At 43.1% G+C, this 23680-nt stretch overlaps 1 protein-coding gene across 5 annotated transcripts in view; it reads right to left on the bottom strand.

Annotated features, from left to right (window-relative positions):
* The window catches only part of plxnb3 (plexin B3), a 158079-nt gene that overhangs the window by 71277 nt on the left and 63122 nt on the right, over positions 1 to 23680 (bottom strand). For 3 of the 5 annotated variants that reach the window (XR_009769665.1, XM_061693783.1, XM_061693812.1), the window contains exon 1: positions 18337 to 18462. The exons of the other annotated variants lie outside the window; for them this stretch is intronic. Coding sequence is in view for 2 of the 3 variants with exons in the window: in XM_061693783.1 (XP_061549767.1) it covers positions 18337 to 18403 (67 nt within the window). In the remaining variant the exon portion in view is untranslated. Of the gene's footprint in view, positions 1 to 18336; positions 18463 to 23680 lie in introns of those variants that run through there. 5 annotated transcript variants of the gene reach the window in all.

The raw sequence follows: 23680 nt of genomic DNA, 5'->3' as shown, positions 1-23680 counted from the left end.
TGAACAAAGCAAATACTGCTTCTGTAAAGCCCTATGCATGTGTTGTTGGTTTTTGGACACTTAAAAATTGAAATGGTGGCAGGTGTTTGTGGACTCCCATTTAACATGGATTTGAATGTGATTGGTTACTCCCAAACACAGCCACAACCCAGTTACAAAAGTGAGTGCACTCTTGTGGAACCAGATTTATTTTTATTTTATTTAACCAGGCAAAAGACGAGTTGCGACATACTCTCTCTTTTGCAATGGTGACTACACCAAGAAGGTAGCATGTTAAGCAAGTTCAAGTCAATCACGGAAAAGATTTCAGTTGTTTATTTTCACCGCCCCTCTCAAAAAAAAGAAAAGAAAAAAAACCTATATATATATGTATCAATTCAATTAAAATTCTAGATCTCACTAATGGTAGAAAAAGTTTTCATTTATTTTGGTCAAAATTCTAAACTAACTAAACAGTTACTCAATATTTGAGTAGTTCTTTCACTGAGTACTTTGTTACTCAAGTAATTATTTGGAGGACTACTTTTTACTTGAGTCATATTATTCTAAAGTAACAGTAGGCTACACTTCATATATAGTTACGCTACCTACCTCTGGTGTCAGCACACACCTGCCACCATTGAAAGTGCCTCTGATTAACCCCAAATAAATGTCAGATGTAGTAGGCTTTCCCTTTCTAGCCAATGTCATGGCTCTGTTTTTCAATGGTTTTTCTGTGTGTTGCAGTGTCTGGGTGAGCGATGGTGGATGTTGACATCGGCGACGCGCCTGTGTGCGAATTGTAATCAGCAGCCTTTTTAGGTGGCGCCACGTGTGTGCACGCGTGTGTTCACTTGTTTATGTCCATGTACGCTGCCGATGTTTGTGGTCTGTCTGTAAACTTGTCTCTAAGTTTTTGTCCTGTGTTCTTCTGCTTTTCTGCCTGGCAGTAAGCTCATCAAGAGTCCCGTAGGGTGCGCGTTGTTGCCTTTTAATTTCGGGAATCTCGTTTGTTTTCGGTGACACCAACCACCCAGCATCTTAATTTACTCAACGAGTAGTTTTGTTTACCACACGGACCTTTTGTTGTGTCTCCTTGTGTTATTCGTTTTTGATACTCTCGGGTCGTGCGTGTCTATTTGCGTGTCTTACAGTGATCCCACATTGTCCAGAGGAGAGTCGTTATGGCAGATGGGGACGGCTATAATTAAGAAAGGATCTAATCTCCTGTGCGTTGGCAGTTGAAACATGTCCTGTGCTTTTTAAGGAAACACAAGCAATGTGGCCAAGCTTCTCGTGTTTTTATTTTGATATAACGCTTGCTGGAGACATGACAGACGAGCAACTCGAAAACATAACACCAGCGAAGCAACAGTTGCCTTTTTGAGAATGCTTTTGAACACACCTACCAAGCCACTTGAGATCAAAACAAGAAAATAACTGCAGTGGGAGCATTTATTGCTAAGGATTTGCAGCCCTTTTCTGTAGTTTGGTAATTTATTGAAAATGCTCCCACTACTACACAATTACTGTATTTTCTCATGTATAATGTGCATTTTTTACCCCCAAAAAAGTAAATAGTGCGCATTATACACAGGTATAGGAGAAAATGAAAAAGACTTTCACATTTTATCAATGTATGCCGCCATCTAGAAGTTATGAAAAAGATGTACACTTTCATTCCACTATGCCACCGCCCCCTAGAGGTGATGAAAAAGTTGTACACTTTCATTCTAGTATGCCAACTTGAGGTTATGAAAAAGGTGTAGACTACACTTTCATTCCAAAATGACAGGGGTACATATGACTGCATATATGTACAATTGTGCTCATAGGTTTACATACCCAGGGAGAATTTGTGAAATATTGTTTTGTTTTTGTTTGTTAATACGACTGATGACTGAACAACAACCATCATTCATTTCTTTATGGTTATGTTTGGTTTAATGGTAATGCTTCTCTTAAATGCTTGACAGTTTAATTTGAATCCCATTAAAATAAAATTGTATGTGTTTTGCCTAGCCCTTCATGTTTTCTTAAAAGAATTGTACACTTCTTACAAATCCTGCCTGGGTAATCAAACGTGAGCACAACTGTGTGTTTTCTCATTTACGAAATAAAAGTAGGGCTGTGAATTTCGAAACAAGAGCAAGTAAATAAAAAGAAAGTATCCATCCATCCGTCCATTTTCAACACCGCTTATCCTGGTTAGGGTCGCGGGACGCTGGAGCCTATCCCAGCTGACTTCGGGCGAAAGGCGGACTACACCCTGAACTGGTCGCCAATCAGTCGCAGGGCACATATAGACACGGACAACCATTCGCACTCCCATTCACACCGTCACTGAGTGGGAACTGATCCCACGCTGCCCGCACCAAAGTCAGGCGAGTGTACCACTACACCATCAGTGACTAAAAATAAAGTATTGTGTGTTCAAATAAGTTGTTTAACTTCAGAATAGTTCTTTAAAAAACTCACAAAATACAGATAATACTTCATGTTTTGATCATATGGGTAGAAGCAAAAGCATGCATTGTAAAAATGCATTATACACAGGAAGAAGTGTTTTCCAGAATTTTGAGGTCAACTTTGGGGGTGCGCATTATACATGGGTGAAATTACAGTACTGTTTTTTTTTTTTCATTTTTTAATTTGTTGTACATATTTTATACTACTCTATTCTCACATGTATACAATTAGTCAAGGAATAAGAGCCAGTTTACCAATCTAAATAGTTATGATTAAATAACCGTTAACTTTAAATAAGTTATTACTCATTACACCAAAAAATGCAATTTTTGTTGACAAGCAAAATTAAGAGATAATTTGAGAGGGGGAAAAAAAAAAAGTTGCTCTCAATGCACAAAACAGTATCCGAAAATGTACCGAACAATGGCCCAAAAACCAATGAACGTACTGTGCCATGGAGTTACCTGTACTGTCCCACCCCTAGTGCAAATGGTTTTTGGGTCATGAGGTTCGTTGTCAAGGAGCCATTGGAGAGTGAGGTGTACGGCTGTGTTCTCTTCCAAATAGGAGACGGTGAAGGGGACCGGCTTTTGCTGGGAAGAGAAGCTGGAGGGGGAGGCAGGGTCACCTGTAGTGACAATAATGCTGCCCCCAGTATTCAGTCGGCCATTAGAGGCAGACCCGTCAATGTAGATCAGGGGTGTGCAAACTACACCCCGGGGGGCCATTTGCGGTTCACCGTACATTATTTAGCGGCCTGCAATATATACAAAACACTTAACATTTGACATGGCCAACAACTCTATTGGGTGTTGAAAAAGCGTGATCTGGGGGGGTTGCGACACACACATCCTGCATCTGACCACTACTAAGACTACTACTACTTATAATAATAACAAATTGGTTTTATATAGAGCTTTCCTAGATGTGCAAAGAAACTATTTACAACTAAAATAGTAATCACATTTCTCTCTATAATGTCTTGCAAAAATAATTTATTTTCTGAAGCAAACATGTTTTCCTCCTCTTTCTGCTCTATGTCAAGGTATATATTTGTGAACATATCACATTAATGATGCATTCTCAAGTAAACACTGCTTTAAAGATGTGAGCTTTTTATAGATTGCTCTTGTTTTGGTCCTGAATATAGAGATCTGCTCAGGCCAGGAGCGGAAATATTTTAGTAGGATACAGGGCTGCGAGCCACCTCAAAATCTGTGAAAAACCCAAAACTGTTTGCCATATCACCTTTAAAGGTCCTGTGTTTTGCCAAACCAATTTTTTTATAGTACTTGGGAAGTCATATTGCCTCTATGGTGCCTCAGTAAAAGTGAAATATGAATTAAAATCGTCCACACATTCCTGAGTTCCAGACATATTTCTGCTGAGGCCTGAAATCAGGTCATTCAAATTTCTCGAGTTTATCTACGTCACTAGTGAAGATCTCTGCCTCCCTCTCCACTCATGAGCCAGCGCTGTCAACATAAACACGTGTGCTCTCACAAGTGGGTCTTCTACACGGAGGCACCAATCAGAGGAAAGGGGACCGTCTTAGCCAAATATGGACAAAGTTGCTACAAAATGGGTCAAACAGAAGTTGCTGTCAGAGTGGCCTTTTCCAGACACTCATATGACAAAACCAAGGTGTTTTTTAAAAATGAAATGAAATTGACACTTTTCTACAAAGTTCATGTTAGAGAGTCACTCTATGGACTTCTAAATAGCCATAATATGGGACCTTATTAAAGAAAACTGTGATGTAGCAGTTTTTAAAAATAATAATACATACCGGTAGTTGTTTGGTTGATTGGCGTGTTATTTAGCGTGTTTAATAAAGTCACAGAATGTCAAAGTGGCCCTTTGCGTCCTTCAGTTTTTCTGTGTGCAGTCCTTGAAGGAAAAGGTTTGGACACTCCTGATGTAGATGGTTAGACGAAGACGTGTTCCATATTAATTTAAGGGCTGCAGCCTGCATGAGTGTCATGGTGGCCGATTGGGAGACGGCTGGCTTATCAGGGAGAACGTGCCACGGAGCATTCTCTGCATGGCAGAGACTATTCTCTGCAGCCTAGCAATGGGCAGGGAACATGCCAACCTGTTAACTCCGTGCCCAGGCAGTCCTGGAAAATAATGGTGGCCACACAAAATATTGAGACATTTTCTCTGTTGAACGCTCACTTTTTTTTGCCAGTTGTTTATACATTATCAGCTGTTTGTTGAGTTATTTTGACAGGACAGTGTATTTACAGTTATACAAGCCTTACACTGACAATTTTAAATTGTAGCAAAGTGTAAATTCTTCACTGTTGTCCAATGAAAACGTAAATCTCAGGGTTGTACTCACTTTTGTGAGATACTGGACAATGTAACAATACTACACATACAATACAAAAGTAATATACAAAGTCCACAAATTAACGTTTTGACGTGGTCATGTAAACTGAAGAGTTAAGCTGGCATGTGCCGCTGACAGCACACTATATAAAACTTTCAAAGTACTGCTGCAAACCCCCTATTCATTAAAGGGACCCACCCATCTTCAAAACTTCACCACCCGCCCACCCCTACCCCCCACTGAGTGTTGAACGCGCACTCGCTGCTGAACTTCCACAAATGCATGATGGGATATGCTGGGGCCTCAGGCTTTACACAAAAAAACGTGGACTATGTCCACATTTCCATGGCAACTCTCAGTGCACGCGCGCACACACACACACACCCACACACACACACAGTATGATAATAAGTTGCTCCTTCTGATGCAAAGAAACTCATCAATAATTCATAGAAGAAGAGAAGACTTGAAGGTTGTCAGGAAGTAAATGAGACAAAGTTGGAAAGCAAAGTGTGTGTGAGTGTGTGTGTGTGTGTGTGTGTGCGTGCATGCTCGTGCACGCATGTGCATGCATGTGTGAGAGAGACAGCAAAGAAGGTGCTTCATCAGTGGTTGAGTGCACTTGTTGTGCATGTTACTGTAGGATACAAATCATCCGATAGTGCTGATGAAATGAACAAGACCCTATGTAACTTACTTTCGGAAGCTGTCACTGCAGGGCTCAAAACGCACGCACATGCACGCACACACACTGATCAAGCACCACACTCACTGTCCATTACAATGTGGTTTGTTGGGGAAAAACCGACCAGAGCTCCTTGTGGACTTCTTAAGGACCTACCGAAAATGACTGTCAAGGACAGGCAAAATAATGACCCCTGTTTGGACTCCCTTAAGGTATCCCCATGATCTTTTGGGAGGTCTGAAAGTAACCACAATGATGATCTCTGATTGGCTGCTGTGTATCTGCTGCTTAGGTCACTTCCATTGGAGCCCAGTTGTGCATCCCAGTGCTGGTAACCATGGCAACAGTGAGGAGGATGCTCCGAACATTGTCTGGGTGTTCGGAATATTCAAATATTCAGCAATTTATTTTGTTAACTGCACAGTTTTGTTTCAACATCAATGTTCTTTTGTTCCCAGTCAACCCCACCCCACCCCCACAGCCCCCAAATCCTTCAAACACCCCCCCCCTCCTTCCTTCTCCTGTTCCTGGGTTCCATTACTCTCCAGGGTTCTCACCTCCTCCTCCATCACTCTCTATGTAAATGCTTCCGACAAGTCCAATTGATATCAGACGCCGTTTTACCTCAGGCGTACGCACACACACACACGCGCGCGCACACACACACACACACACACACACACACGCATTTACCATCTCTTTGAAGATGGCAAGTGTCAGGATCTCAGCAAAAGACATGCATGATGGCTGTGTGTGCATGCATGTGTGTGTGCGTGTGTGTGTGTGTGTGCATGTGTCTGGATATGCAGGTGTGTGCGTGGTGAAGGAGGTCCTCATCACCATATTCTACTTTGTGTCTGCTGGCATACCAAAAAACCCACCTAAAACATGCACAAAATAAACATACAACATAAACAACATAACAATCAACATAATATACATTAGACTCATCATTCAGGAAGCAAATAACTAACACGTGAACATTAGCGGATTGCAGAAAATAATGTGACAAAGTCAACATTAGGTTAGCAAGTAAAGTAATCACAGACAAATTTAAGCAAACCACATGAATGGAATAAATAACAATGCAACAAACAAGGAAAATATTAATGTCAGAAATAACGTCACAGGGTAAAGAATAAGACAAATGACAAACACATCAACTTTAACACACAAATGTAATTCTGAACGGTACTAGCACAACAACATACATGAACAGTTAGATGCACCTTCATGTAATAAAATGATGCAACTGCCTGTACACACACCGCACTAGAGTGAAAAAACAAAAATACAAAAACTAAAGGTCACAAATAACGTAACAGACACAGTAATGTTGATGTAACAAACAACAGAACATCCATCCATCCATTTTCCTAACTGCTTATCCTCACTTGTGGCCTATCCCACCTGACTTTGGGCGAGAGGCGGGGTACACCCTGAACTGGTCACCAGCCAATCGCAGGGCGCATATTAAACAAACAACAAACAACCATTCACACTCACATCTACACTTACGGACAATCTAGAGTTACCGTAATTTCTCGTGTATAATGCAATTTTGTCAAAAGTCAATAGTGCGCCTTATACATAGGTATAGGGGGAAATGGGGGAAAACATTTCACATTTTATAAATTTATGCCGTCATCTTGAGGTTATGATAAAGCTTTACACTTTCATTCCAATGTCACCACCACCAAGAGGTTATGAGAAAGGTCTACACTTTCATTCTAATATGCCGCCACCTAGAGGTTATGAAAAAGGTGTAGCCTACACTTTCATTCCAATATGACAGGGGTACGTATGACTGCATATACTGTATGTACAGTTGTGTTCATAAGTTTACATACCCTGGCAGAATTTGTGAAATATATATATATATATATATATATATATATATATATATATTTGTTTAAATATGACTGAACAAAAAACATCATTCATTTCTTTATGGTTATGTTTTGTTTAATGGTAATGCTTTTCTGAAATGCTTCATAGTTTAATTTTAATCCCATTAAAATATAATTGTATGTGTTTTGCCTAGCCCTTCATATTTTCTTTAAAGAATTGTACCAAATTTTGCCTGGGTAATCAAACATGAGCACAACTGTGTGTTTTCTCATTTACAAAATAAAAGTAAGGCTGTGAATTTCAAAATAAGAACAAGTAAAGTATTCCATGTTCAAATAAAGTGCTTTAACTTCAGAATAATTACTTGAAAAAATACTTCATGTTTTGATCATACGGGTAGAAGCAAAATCATGCATTGTAAAAATGAATTATAAATAGGTAGAAGGGTTATCCAGAATTTTGAGGTCAACTTTTGGGGTGCGCATTATACACGAGAAGTTACTGTAATTGAAGTCTCTAAATTGTACCTACCATGCATGTTTTGGGAAAGTTACTTATTTATATTGTCATGCGTTACTAGTTTCTTAAAAGGCCACTTTAATTTTAATGAAGAAAGATTTAACTTCAGCGTAGGCAATTTCAAGGAATCACCCGTCAGTCAGTCAGTGGAACAACAGGGCACTACTCAATGCATTTTTTCAAGGACTATCCCCTGCCGTCAAGGATCATTTGGTCCCACGAGACCTGCCGACCGACTTGGACACTCTCATCGCGCTCGCCGTAAAGATCGACAAAAGGCTTTTGGATCGCGAACTGGATGGAGAAGGGCGGAAGGATGCGTCACCGCGCACTTGGTGGACGAACCTCGGTGACCAGCCAAACCAAGGCAGATCCCCTGTTGCCAGTCTCAATCCACTGGCTAGCGTCACCACGGATGAACCCATGCAACTGGGCAGGTTCCATCTCTCCACAGAAAAATGTCAACGCCTGCTGAGGGAAGGTGCGGTGCTTCTACTGCGGGCAGTTGGGTCATTCCGTGAGCAACTGTCACGTCAAAGTTGCCGGTGTCGGTAAAAAGGGTACGGGAGCGGTGAGTCTCAATATCATTAAGAATGATCCTACCCAGGTTCTTCCTAAAGTAACACTATGCTCTCCAGATCAAGAGATTCATACATCTATATTTATAGACTGATCCTGACTTGTCTTAAGTGACCACCTGTTACCATGACATTAAAGAATTTTTTTCAAAATTCAAAGCTAAATTCCTTCCACCCCACAGACCATTTGACTGTGCAGTTGACTTGCTGCCTGGAACCACACCTCCACGAGGGAGGTTGTTCTCTCTTTCAGGGCCGGGACACAAGGCCATGAAGGAGTATGTGGAAAAATCACTGGCAACCGGGATTATTCGCCCATCTTCATACCCTACGGGTCCAGAATTTTTCTTTGTGGACAAAAAGGACAATACCCTGTATCGATTACCGGGGTCTCAACGAGATAACTGTAAAAAACAGGTACCCCCTTCCTCTCATCTCCACCACCTTTGAGTTCCTGGAGGGAGCCAAAGTTTTCACCAAACAAGACTTAAGAAATGCATATCATCTAGTCAGGATAAGGGAGGGGGATGAATGGAAAACAGCATTGAACACACCAATGGGACTTTATGAGTATTTGGTAATGCCTTTTGGACTCACTAACGCTCCAGCTGTTTTCCAAAACCTTCTCAATGATGTCCTGCGTGACATGATGAATGTGTATGTTTTTGTCTATTTGGACGATATTTTGATATTCTCCCCGGATGAGGAGACTCACATTATTCATGTCCACTCTGTTTTGCAGCGGTTACTGCAGGATGAATTTTATGTCAAGGGTGAGAAATGTGAGTTCCACAAGGCGTCCGTTTCTTTTCTGGGTTTCGTGCTGGCTCAAGATGAAGTTAAAATGGACCCTTGCAAAGTCGAATTGTGCAACCTCCTTGACTGCATTAGTCAGCATTACTTATTTATGAAAGTCAAACTTTTCCCATATTATTATTATTTACTATTTTATAAAATACAAATACAGTTCCATGGATGATCTGTAGGCTCTTTTACATTTTTAAAATGTTTAAGATGTTAAAAGTCAGTATGCGTGTACTAGGGCTGTGCATGATTCGGGGGTGACTCGAATTGGGATTCAAGTGGGCCTGAAAAAGCGATCAACAAATCAGAATTTTTAAATTTGAAGCATAACGAGACATCAACCACGCCTTGGGACCAAGGACCCAGCACCACCAAAGTGCCCAGACCAGCCCCCAAGAGAGGGACAAGGGGATAATGATTCAGAAGCTAGAGGTATTCCAGCAAGCAAGTTCAAATTGCTTTTAATTTAAACCTGAGTTCTGACCTACCTTCCCCTGAACTCAAAAACTGGGACCATTCTGGTCCAGAACAGCTGATCTGAATGAGTTTAATCAAAGTCTAAGTACGCTAACCTTGAGTTAAGCTCGTGCACGGCCATAACCAAAAGACATCATGAATGGAGCCCCAAAATGTCGATTCACCATGGAAACCGATAGAAACCTGTCAAGTTCCTTACTTCCCCATTGGAATTTGGGGTGCTAATGCAGGTGTTCAGTGAAATAAAAATATATTCCATAAAAAAATACCAAAAAAAAACCAAAAACAAGGAACACTGCTGTGCCAGTGAAGGAAAGAGAATCAATTGACGCACGAGTGAATGCAGAAGTTTCAATGCAGTACTATTGAATGCACTCACTTTACATTGAACCACACTTTAAATTGCAGCATATTGGAATATATTTTGAATATCATCTAATTTTCATTGATCATATGTGCAACCTGGCGTTTAAAAGCATAATTGGAAGCAGTTTAATGAAAATATAAAAACATCATTCAGGCAGTCATTTGTAGATATAGTTCATGTATCAAAAAATTATTTTATATATATTATTATATTATATATATATAATAATATTATATATATATAATATATATTATATATCTTATTCGTTCTTCTTCTTTTCCTTTCGGCTTGCCCTTTTAGGGGTCGCCACAGCGTGTCATCCTTTTCCATGTAAGCGTATCTCCTGCATCCTCTTCTTGAACACCAACTGCCCTCATGTCTTCCCTCACGACATCCATCAACCTTCTCTGTGGCCTTCCTCTAGCTCTCTTGCCTGGCAGCTCCATCCTCATCACCCTTCTACCAATATACTCACTCTCTCGCCTCCGGACGTGTCCAAACCATCAAAGTCTGCTCTCTCTAACTTTGTCTCCAAAACATCTAACCTTGGCCGTCCCTCGGATTAGCTTATTTCTAATTTTATCCAACCTGGTCCCTCCGAGAGAGAACCGCAACATCTTCATTTCTACCACCTCCAGCTCTGCTCCCTGTTGTCTCTTCAGTGCCACTGTCTCTAATCCGTACATCATGGCAGGCCTCACCACTGTCTTATAAACTTTGCCCTTCATCCTAGCAGAGACTCTTCTGTCACATAACACACCTGACACCTTCCTCCACCCGTTCCAACCTGCTTGGACCCGTTTCTTCACTTCCTTACCACACTTACCATTGCTCTGGACTCTTGACCCCAAGTATTTAAAGTCCTCCCCTCCCTTCTCCCTGTAACCTCAACTCTTTCCCCTCCATCCCTCTCATTAATGCACATAGAGTATATTCTGTATTACTTCAGCAAAGCTTCATTCCTCTCCTTTCCAGTGCATGTCTCCATCTTTCTAACTGTTCCTCCACCTGCTCCCTGTTTTCACTGCAGATCACAATGTCATCTGCGAACATCATGGTCCACGGGGACTCCAGTCTAACCTCATCTGTCAGCCTATCCATCACCACTGCAAACAGGTAGAGGCTCAGGGGTGATCCCTGATGCAGTCCCACCTCCACCCTAAATCAGAATCAGAATCATCTTTATTTGCCAAGTATGTCCAAAAAACACACAAGGAATTTGTCTCCGGTAATTGGAGCCGCTCTAGTACGACAACAGACAGTCAATTGACAGAGAACACTTTTGAGACATAAAGAAAAAAAAAACAGTCAGTGAGCAATATAGGTTTGCTAATTATCTGGTAATGCCGGTATATTAAAAAAAATTTTTTTTGGGACAGTTGTGCAAAAAGATGCAGAGTCCTCTAGGACTTAGAGCAGTTCGAATGACTAATATTGCAATAGTCCAGTGCAATGACCATTGTGCAAAGGGCGCCGAGACTTCAAGCGAGTAGTACGATAATCTGGGACAATGTTGATTGTGCAAATGTTGCAGATACTCTTCAATCAGTGTGCAAATGGAGCAGATTCTACTCTGGCATGAGTGGCCAGTATTGGTCAACAACAGATATGCAAATAGTGCAGCGTGGTGAGACAATTACAGTGAATGCACGAGTAATATATAATTGGCCCGACAGAAATGTGACAACAAACTCAAGACAAAAAGTTGCCAGGATGTTGCAATGGAATTGTAGGTTAGGTGTTTAAGAAGTTGATTGCAAGAGGGAAGAAGCTGTTGGAATGTCTGCTAGTTCTAGTTTGCATTGATCGGTAGCGCCGACCTGAGGGAAGGAGCTGGAAGAGCTGGTGACTGGGATGTGGAGGGTCCGAGAGGATTTTGCACGCTCTTGTCTTAGTTCTGGCAGCGTGCAAGTCCTCAAGGGTGGGTAGCGGGGTACCGACAATCCTTTCAGAAGTTTTGATTGTCCGTTGCAGTCGGAGTTTGTCCTTTCTTGTAGCAGCACCAAACCAGACTGTGATGGAAGAACACAGGACTGATTCGATGACCGCTGTGTGCCTCAGCAGCTCCTGTGGCAGGCCGTGCTTTCTCAGAAGCCGCAGGAAGTACATCCTCTGCTGGGCATTTTTGAGGACGGAGTTGATGTTGATCGCCCACTTCAGGTCCTGAGAGACTGTAATTCCCAGGAACTTGAAGGTCTCGACAAGCCAGCTGGACAGCGTGAGGGGCAGCTGTGGCGAAGCATGCCTCCTGACTGGAGCGAGGTGGTCCGCGCAGACTTTGAGGCAGGATGGGGACACATGGACTGGGCCTGCCGCTTTGTTAATCTTTTGTTGTTTGAAGATGCGTCTCACATCCTGTTCGCGGATGGTTAACGCAGAAGTCGGTGGGGCAGCTGGGTGGGTGTGGGCTGTGAAAGTGTCCTTTTCAAATCTGCGGTAGAAGATATTCAAGTAGTTGGCTAGTGTGCTATTGTTGTCAGCTTGGGGGGATCATCGCTTGTAATTTGTCAGCGATTGGAATGCATGCCAGACTGATTTAGAGTCGTTAGTGCTAAACTGTTTTTCCAACTTTGCTGCATAGTTCCTCTTTGCAATGTTAATTTCTTTAGTCAGCTGGTTTCTAGCTCTGTTATACAGGGCCCTGTACCCGCTTTGATATGTGTCCTCCTTAGCTTGGCGAAGTTGCTTAAGTTTGGCAGTGAACCATGGCTTGTTGTTATTGAATGTGCTAAATGACTTTGTTGGTACACACACCTCTTCACAGAAACTGATATAAGATGTGACAGTGTCCGTATATTCATCCAGGCTGCTAGCTGAATTTCCAAAGACACTGCAGTCTGTGCAGTCTAAGCAGCTTTGAAATTCCATCTTTGTTTCATTGGTCCACTTTTTCACACTTTTCATCGTAGGCGTCGCACATTTAAGTTCTTGCCTGTATGTCGGTATTAAGTGAATTAAGCAGTAATCAGACGAGCCCAGTGCTGCACGAGGTTTGGCACGGTATGCGTTTTTTAGCGTAGTGTAGCAGTGGTCTAAAATGTTATTTTCCCTGGTAGGACAGTCGATGTGCTGCTTGTATTTAGGGAGTTCGTGGTTGAGTTTAGCTTTGTTAAAGTCCCCGAGAATAATGAGGAGTGAGTCCGGGTGTTTTTTTTTCAATTTTGTTGACTTGTTCGGCGAGCATTAGCAGTGCGGGGTTCGTGTTAGCTTGAGGCGGAATATAGGCGCCAGCGAGAATGAATGATACGAACTCACGCGACGAGTAGAATGGCTTACAGTTAAAAAAAAGCGACTCCAAATGCGGGCTGCAGTGTGTGCTGAGCTCCGTGACGTCCATACACCATTTTTCGTTGATATAGAAGCATATCCCGCCGCCTTTTGTTTTCCCCGTTAACTCCGTGATGCGGTCTGCTCGGTGAAAATGAAAGCCCGGAAGCAAGACGGCGCCATCGGGTACAGCCTCACAAAGCCAAGTCTCCGTAAAGCACTCGGCGGCGGAACGTCTAAAGTCTTTACTGGACTTTATCAGAAGATGAAGCTCGTCGATTTTGTTGGGTAGGGAGCGCAGATTTGCGAGGTGTATCGACGGAAACGCCAATCTGTATCCTCTCTTGTGGAGCTTCACTTGGATGCCGGCTCGCTTCCCTCTGTTGCGTCGCCTTCGCCTCAATGCGCCAAAGACCGCGGTCGCCGCTCCGGTGAGTAACTCGGGGAAAAAACTGAGCGGATTTGCGAAAGTTGGTGAAAGAAAGTCCGGAGTAGGCTCCTTGATGATTAGCAAGTCTAACCTTGTGTAAGTGAGTCATGTAATGTCTCCAAAGACGAACGAAAAACAAAAACAATACTAGAGAGCGCGTAACCGAGGCGACCACAATGGTCGGCGCCATCTTGCCACCCAGCTCCTCTGTCACACCTATAGCACACCTCACCACAGCCCTCATTCATGTCCTGTTCTATTTTAACATACTTCTCTGCCACGCCAGACTTCCGAATGCAGTACCCCAGTTCCTTTCTGGGTACTCTGTCACAGGGTTTCTCTGGATCTATAAAGACACAATGCAGCTCCTGACCTTCTCTGTACTTCTCCAGCAACACCCTCAATGCAAATAATGCATCTGTGGTACTCTTTCTTGGCATGAAACCATACTGTTGCTCGCAAATACTCACTTATGTCCTGAGTCTATCTTCCACTACTCTTTCCCATAACTTCATTGTGTGACTCATCAACTTTATTCCTCTATAGTCCCCACAGCTCTGCCCACAATGGTCATTGCACGAGACTATTGCTATATTTGTCATTCAAACTCCTCTCATTGCTCGAGAACTCTGCATCTTTTTGCACAATTGCCAAAATAAAATACAAAATAAAATAAAATTGTACCGGCATTACCAGATAACTAGCAACCTTTTATTGCTCAGTGACTGTTTTTCTCAATGTCTTTATGTCTCAAAAGTATTCTCTGTCAATTGACTGTCTGTTGTCGTACTAGAGCGGCTCCAACTACCGGAGACAAATTCCTTACTTGGCAAAATAAAGATGATTCTGATTCTGATCTGATCACCCTTGATCTGATCACCCTTGTTCGTAAAAATTGGCACCAGCACATCTTTCCTCCATTCCTCAGGAATCGTCTCACCCGCTAGAATTATGTTGAACAAGATGGCCAAAAACTCCACAGCTACCTCTCCTAGATGCTTCCATACCTCCACAGGAATGTCATCAGGACCGACTGCCTTTCCATTTTTCATCCTCTTTAGTGCCTTTCTAACTTCCCCCTTACTCATCATTGCTACTTCCTGGTCCACCACACTTGCCTCTTCTACTCTTCTTTCTCAGCGTTACAGCCCTAGGCAATTGCAGAAATGTACCCACCTTTGCCATATTGTCTGCATGTTTACAATCTGCAGCGCATATTTCACCGCTGGACTTGAGATAAAGTACGTAACGTGACGTTGCATTCACAACTCCTGGGGGAACGCTACTGTGCTATTGCCATGATCACGAAAGTAACTTCACAACTGAAAAGCTATTTGATGTTGAAATAGTAATGCTACGGAGAAATGTAGTTCAGCTAGTAGTGTCCCAAGTCTCCACCACCGCTGTGTTTGGATGTAAACATAATGCTACCTCCGGAGCACAGCGCGAGACCTCTCGCACTTGTTTTACGAGATGAAAACTATAAAGCCTCAGCCAACTGATTCCTACCCTTGCGATATCCAGTCCGCAGTCCTATAACCGACATATCTAAGGATTCCTGGCAGATTTTGTACCGATAACGGAGTCTGCTACCGACAGTACGACAGTCGTATCTCTCGCCTTTACAAAGGGAGATCCGGTCGCATCGGTTTATCATTCCCAACCCTATGAAGAAACCGTTTTTCGCCTCTCCTTCATCTTTGACCCACAGTAGCTGAATCTCCACCGGCGCACTGTAGGTTAACAGCGCCTGTGGCGAACGTTGTCAACCCGGGCCACGACCGATTCGGTATGGAATTCTTTGGATGAACGGTCATATTTGTTTGGCAAAGTTTGACACCGGATGCCCTTCTTGACGCAACCCTCTGCATTGATCCAGGCTTGGGACCGGCCTACAGTTTGCACTGGCTTGTGCCCCCATAGGGCTGCATTCAAAAAAATTTTTACTCTAATAATAAAATAATATCACCAACACCTGGTGGTGAGTAGTGGGTGAAGATGCCGGTCCGACCTGGCAGGCCCAAACGTATTGTGAGGGTCTGCTGGGAACGTCTGGCAGAATCCCCTGTCAGAATGAATTTCAACTTCCACCTCCGGCAGAACTTCAACCACGTCTTGGGGGATGCGGGGGACATTGAGTCAGAGTGGACCATGTTCCGCGCCTCCATTGCTGAGGTGGCTGACCAGAGCTGTGGCTGTAAGGTAGTCGGTGCCTGTCATGGTGGCTGAGGCAGCTGATGGGTACCGGCTGGCCAAGCGTAATGCAGCTTTGGTGGTCGCTGCGGCAAAAACTCGAACATGGGAGGAGTTTGGTGAGGACATGGAGAACGACTTTCGAACGGCTTTGAGGAAATTCTGGTCCACCATCCGGCGTCTCAGGAGGGGGAAGCAATGCACCATCAACCCTGTGTTGATGGGGCACTGCTGACCTCGACTCGAACGTTGTGAGTCGGTGGGGAGAATACTTCGAATACCAGAATCAGAATCAGAATCATCTTTATTTGCCAAGTATGTCCAAAACACACAAGGAATTTGTCTCCGGTAGTTGGAGCCGCTCTAGTACAACAAACAGTAAATTTTTCCTCAATTCCACCAGCACGCCTTCCCATGAGGAAGCAGAGTCTGGGGTCTCTGAGGCGGGCTCTCCTATCTCTGGGGTTGAGGTCACCGAGGTGGTTAAAAGGCTCCTCTGTGGCAGGGCCCCGGGGGTGGAAAGCGGCAAGGCCGAAAACCAACATTGAATGCCCGTGACCTTCGATCCCTCAGACGGCACTGCATCAAAAATCAATGTGTAAAGGATATCACCACATGGGCTCTGGAACACTTCAGAAAACCAATGTCAGTAAATACAGTTCGGCGCTACATCCGTAAGTGTGTATGTGTGTTTATCAACAACACCCAGAAACGCCGCCGGCTTCTCTTGGCCTGAGCTCATCTAAGATGGACTGATGCAAAGTGGAAAAGTGTTCTTTGGTGCGACGAGTCCACATTTCAAATTGGTTTTGGTAATTGTGGATGTCGTGTCCTCCGGAAAAGAACCATCCGGACTTTTATGGACGCAAAGTTCAAAAGCCAGCATCTGTGATGCTATGGGACTGTGTTAGTGCCAATGGCATGGGTAACTTACACATCTGTGAAGGCACCATTAATGCTGAAAGGTACATACAAATTTTGGAGAAACATATGCTGCCATCCAAGCAACGTCTTTTTCATGGACACCCCTGCTTATTTCAGCAAGATAATGCCAAACCACATTCTGCACGTGTAACAACAGTGTGGGTTCGTAGTAAAAGAGTGCGGGTACTAGACTGGCCTGCCTGCAGTCCAGACATGTCTCCCATTGAAAACGTGTGGCGCATTATGAAGCGTAAAATACGACAACGGAGACACCGGACTGTTGAACAGCTGAAGCTGTACATCAAGCAAGAATGGGAAAGAATTCCACCTACAAAGCTTCAACAATTAGTGTCCTCAGTTCCCAAACATTTATTGAATGTTGTTAAAAGAAAAGGTGATGTAACACAGTGGTAAACATGACTCTGTCCCAGCTTTTTTGGAATGTGTTGCAGCCATAAAATTCCAAGTTAATGATTATTTGCTAAAAACAATAAAGTTTATCAGTTTGAACATTAAATATCTTATCTTTGTAGTGTATTCAATTAAATATAGGTTGAACATGATTTGCAAATCATTGTATTCTGTTTGTATTTATGTTTAACACAACATCCTAACATCATTGGAATTGGGGTTGTATATAACAAAGGTGTTTCTTTGCTTGCACTTCAGTAAGGGGTATCAACTCGTGACGAGTTGTACCTGTTCCTCTCTTTGCAAAGACTTTTCTTTCTTTTTTTTGTTATAAAAACCCACAAAGACAAGATTGCTTCCTTACTTATTTTGTCAGAAAAATATTTGCCAAAACACGACCCAGGACACTACGTCTCTCGGCTGGCCTGTAAACGCCTCGGGATCCCCCCGGAAGAGCTGGATGAAGTGGCTGGGTAGAGGGAAGTATGGGCGTTCCTGCTAAAGCTACTGCCCCCAAGACCCGACCTCAGATAAGCGGAGGAAGATGGGTGGATGGATGGATATTGTGTTCTTTAAAAATATTGTTTTATTTCATTTACAATAAATCAACTAACCAAAATGAATGAAAAGTCAATAATGATGAATAAAAACTTAAAATGGTTTATTTTACAAATAAAATAATTTATTCTCGTTTTAAAATGTCAGTATTTATATTTATGCTAGGTTAATTTAAATAACCAATTATTTCTTAAAAATAAAATATTGTTAAATGTATATGCATGTAATTGTATTAATAGTCAATAGATCTACCAATCAGTTATAAGAGAAATTATTACAAAATAGATAAAATTAAAAAACACATTTAAGCGCCTTTTAGGAAAATCGTCTTAATTTATGAAAAAAAAAAGTGTGTCTGACTCTTGATAAATATTCTTCGGGTCAGATTAAACAATGGAGGGGGCCCCCGTACTTTGACCACCCCTGAATTAGACTGATCCCAGGAGACACATAGAAAGTCAAGATTGAGAGGTTCACGGAGTCAGTTACCATGGTGATTGTGTCGGAATTCCTCTTCAGCAGCTCTTTGATACGCATTGAACAAGCTTTCCCTCATCTCAGGGTATACTTCCTCCGAGTTTTCACGTAACCTGCTTGCTGGAATATCCCCCTGTCATTGCGAATAACGAATTGGGATTTAGAGGGTGAGTCCAAGCCCTAGTGTGTACCAGGCTTTACACATGCAACAAAAGAAACAAAGACAACACAACAAATAACACAACAAACATGCTTAACATTTAATACATAACTACAATAAACATGACGATAACACAAGACCGCAAAGCACGGCATTTGAAACCAGCCTACCTCCTTTGTTTGTCTACTTTAACAGCGTCCCCTCCTTGGCCCACCCCTCCACACAACACCATTTCCTTCTCAGAGGTAAGCGTTTGTGTGTGAGTGTGTATGTTTGTGTCTGCGTGCATGTGTGAGGCGCAGCTGTCAGACACACAAGATGATATCGAAGCACACTTATCTCAGTATTCATGAGAACAACTGGGTGTGCATGTATGCTCGAAAGAGAGAGAAAGTGTGTGTGTGTGTGTGTGTGTGCATGCATGTGTGTGTGTACGTGACTCAACTGTGCGATGCAGGTGACTGTGAATGATGTTCTTCATTATCATGATGATGAGTGTTTGGTGTGATGAGATAAATGAAGACCTGAGGCACATCTATGCATCTTTGTCTATTTCCATTTCAGTCTGTACTTGCAGAGCCTCTGTGTTCCAATCCAGCCTGAATGGATTTAATTCCTTCACTCAGAGTTTAGTTGCCTTCAATGGGATCAAACAAACAGGCGGCACGGTGGAAGACTGGTTAGAGCGTCAGCCTCACAGTTCTGAGGACCCGGGTTCAATCCCCGGCCCCGCCTGTGTGGAGTTTGCATGTTCTCCCCGTGCCTGCGTGGGTTTTCTCCGGGCACTCCGGTTTCCTCCCACATCCCAAAAACATGCATGAATTGGAGACTCTAAATTGCCCGTAGGCATGACTGTGAGCGCGAATGGTTGTTTGTTCCTATGTGACCTGCGATTGGCTGGCAACCAGTTCAGGGTGTACCCCGCCTCCTGCCCGATGACAGCTGGGATAGGCTCCAGCACGCCCGCGACCCTAGTGAGGAGAAGTAGCTCAGAAAATGGATGGGATCAAACATCCTGTTTGTAAACACGCACCAAGGAGGGTTTGGCGGGCAGATCTTTGAAACAGGAAGAGAATCACAGCTGAGTGACAGCGCAGGACTATCCAGCATTGAATGCAACATACAGTCTGCATACATACTTCTTCATATAAGTTGGACACATACTGCATACATACAGTACATACTATTTAAGGTGCACACAAAATTTTAATACCTCACCAAGATAACCCAAATAATACAAAATACAGTTTCAATTATGTTTTTGTTCATTAAGGGGGCATCAGAATCAGAATCAGAATCGTCTTTGTATGTCAAAGACACACAAGGAATTTGCTTGCTTTGCTTTGCTTTTTTCCTGACTGTGATATGAAATCAGACAAAACATTTCCTATTTTAGGTCAATTAGGATTACCAAAATTATTTCTACTTGCTTAATGCCATAATAATGACAGGGTATTTTTAGACAACTATAATAGACAATAACGTCATGGCTAAAAGCATTAGCACGTTTTTAGCCATTTATGTATTTATTATTCTTTGTTTTCTTTTTCTTATTTTAATATATTGTTATTTGATTTTCTGGCTGTTCTTTTAAGTTTAAGTTGAGTTTTGGTAGTTCAATAAATACAAAGTTTAGAAATACATTAATAATCGTGTTTATTAATCATGATTTCACTATCAGTCAAAATTATCGTAATTGTTATTTTTTCCATAATCACTCAGCCCTAGTGTAGCAACCCCTCCTCCTTTACAGTGCGCAGCCGGGCAAGCACTGCGAAGCAAACCCAAACAAACATGTCAGCATCCATCCATTTTCCATACTGCTTATCCTTACCAGGGTTACAGGTGTGCTGGCATCTAGCTCAGCTAACTCTGGGCAAGAAGCAGGGTACACCCTGAACTGGTCGCCTGACAATCGTAATCTGTATTTACTCCACTATATTTACTCCAATATATTTACTCCACGTTGCCTTCGTGTACAGTATATTCGAATCCAAAAGCAAGTTTATTTTAAGCCTTGTCACATGTCTTTTGACATGGTACTGTAAATATCTGACCACCAATAAAGTTATTTAAAAAAACATGGCGGAATGGGACAGACAACAAGTTTGAGACAGACAAAACGTAATGCCTGGATCAGACGATTGTACTTTGTCAGAATACTGCAATAAAATCTGTTATTCCGATACCACCGCATCCCGTTTATTACGATCACTGGGATTCAGCTTGTCAACTCAAACGTGACCGGGTACACTCGTTACCATGGCGATGACAACAATAATGGATCACGCCTTGTGTTGTTAAGAACAAAATGGGGGAAAAACGTGTGTTGGTGGTCACCGGTGCTCGGGAGAGGACGTTCGTTTAAGGCTTGCTTGAGGTATGTTCACGTACTTTTAATACGATACCGCTCGCAAGCAGGCAACAAAACGTTATGTAGCCGAGCAAGCTAGTGCTAGCACTAACGGGTGTAAGCGAACATGCAGGAGTTCTGTCAAATCATGCTCGAAAGTTTTGGTGTTTGTGAAGAAATTTCATTACAGTAAATTAGCACCCATTATTTCTGTCATGTTGTAATGTTGGTTTGACCTGACTGATTAGAATACATGACCTGACTAGAGCAGTGATTTCCAACCTTTATGGAGCCAAGAAACATATTTTACAATTGAAAAATCTCACAGCACACCAACAAACAAAAATGTTACAAAAAGTAGATACATTAATTACTGTATATATAGATATATAGTGCATGGTCTTCCACTATATATCGAGTGGAAGACCATTCATTTGTTTTGTCTGTCACTATACTTCCATCCATCCATTTTCTGAGCCGCTTCTCCTCACTAGGGTCGCGGGCGTGCTGGAGCCTATCCCAGCAATCATCGGGCAGGAGGCGGGGTACACCCTGAACTGGTTGCCAGCCAATCGCAGTCACTATACCTCACTGGCATAAATAGATGAACAAAGATACATTATTTATTGTACATTTTTTGAGCAATTATAGGTCAGATGTTATGGGAACAGTTAAAATTCATATTTGCATTGTTTATATGTTATGTAATAACCAACCATGAAGATGCCAGTCTGACCTGGCAGGCCCAAACGTATTGTGAGGGTCTGCTGGGAACGTCTGGCAGAATCCCCTGTCAGAAGGAGTTTCACCTCCAGCAGAACTTCACCCACGTCTCGGGGGATATTGAATGGACCATGTTCCGCGCCTCCATTGGCGAGGCGGCCGACCGGAGTAACTGGCGTTACTTCCAGCAAGTTTTCAACCATAGTTTAGCTAAAAATTTGGTTTTTATGACGCATATTGAGCCCTCCCCGAACATACCCGAAGCTCAAGACACCGGGATGTGGTCACTCTATCCACCGCAAAGGCTACTGGAAGTGACGTTGCAATTAACAAACACGATACGCAATGGCAAGCAACGTGTTGGAATATGAGGAGGAGGAGGATTTCGACATACAGGAGCACCCAACTGAACTTGGCATCGTCAAACCGTACATGTTTGAGCCGATCAGGAGGTCGGAACGGTGACGACGATGATCAGCCAAGTAGCAGCTGTACAACAGAAAAGGAGAGTGGCCACTGGGTCGATGTGTGACGGTATGCCAAAAGCATGTCTTTTTATACAGTCATGGGTTTAAATAATGGCACCCCAGGGGTGCCAATATTTTTTAGCACGACTATACGCATTACATATTCATATATGTTTCAGTGACACGGCACAAGCTTTTACATCCATGCATCCATCCATCCATTTTCTGAGCCGCTTCTCCTCACTAGGGTTGCGGGCGTGCTGGAGCCTATCCCAGCTATCATCGGGCAGGAGGCGGGGTACACCCTGAACTGGTTGCCAGCCAATCGTAGGGCACATACAAACAAACAACCATTCACACTCACATTCACACCTACGGGCAATTTAGAGTCTCCAATTAATGTATGTTTTTGGGATGTGGGAGGAAACCGGAGTGCCCGGAGAAAACCCACGCAGGCACGGGGAAAACATGCAAACTCAACAGAGGCGGGGCCGGGGATTGAACCCCGGTTCTCAGAACTGTGAGGCTGACGCACAGAAAGTCTTTGCCATGTCTGTTGGCTTGTCATATAGGCAAAAGTACAGACGACAGCACTGAAAAGTACTGTGTGGGTCTTTTTTTCCTACTCCCCAGTGCACAGTAACCATAATAGAGTCGTAGGTATATACAAGGAAATGCTCACCTCGTCTGCTTCGCTTCGCCGCGGCACTGTAGCGGCTGCGAGATTTTGTTCTCTTGCTGGCTGTGGAGGTCCCGATGGCCATGGGAAAAATAGTTGACACCACAGCTGGTTTCAGCCTCTGCCGAACTACACCTGCGTATCCAATGCTTTATGCTAAGTCTTTCTCAAAACACGCCGGTTCGAAGTGATCAGCACAGTTTGGAATGCTTGCTAGGCACCCATAGCTGACCACCTTTCTTCCCCTGTTGAGTGACTTTCCCGAGCCACTGGTCACATATTCCTTTTTCACTTGGAAAGCCAAAAAAACTCTTGCCACTGCCTGAACAATTTGTACAACCAAATGCCACACAATAAACCATCGTGCCATCGCTATATCATATGACAATATACAAGGAGGGGAACAACAGCAATGAACAATAGCACACAACGCCGAATGAACAGGCTGTTTGGCTCGTGTGACGTCAGAACAGCGGATAGAGCCGAAGACCGGAAGGCGCTGGATGCAAAAAGCAGAAGGTGCATTCTGCATCATATTTATCGATTTAACTGCTGTATATCTGCTATATAATCACTTTGAAATGGCAGATGTGATTTGTAAAGGGGTTCTAGAGTTATCAAGAAAAAATGTAAAATCTTTCCCCTCTGACCGTGGCACTGTGCATGACTGGATAGAGTGTCTGCCTCACACTTCTGAGGACCGGGGTTAAAATCCCGGCTCCGCCTGTGGAGTTTGCATGTTCTCTCTGTGCCTGCGTGGGTTTTCTCCGGGCACTCCGCTTTCCTCCCAGATCCCAAAAAACATGCATGGTAGGTTAATTGAAGACTCTAAATTGCCCTGTAGGTGTGAATGTGAGCGCGAATGGTTGTTTATTTATATGTGCCCTGCAATTGGCTGGCAACCAGTTCAGGGTGTTCCCCGCCTCCTGCCCGATGATAGCTGGGATAGGCTCCAGGACTCCCACGACCCTTGT

The sequence above is a fragment of the Phycodurus eques genome, chromosome 1 (assembly GCF_024500275.1).
Source record: "Phycodurus eques isolate BA_2022a chromosome 1, UOR_Pequ_1.1, whole genome shotgun sequence".
Lineage (NCBI taxonomy): Eukaryota > Metazoa > Chordata > Actinopteri > Syngnathiformes > Syngnathidae > Phycodurus > Phycodurus eques.
The sequence above is the reverse complement of the archived record's forward strand: the minus strand, read 5'-3'. Positions and strand labels throughout refer to the sequence as shown.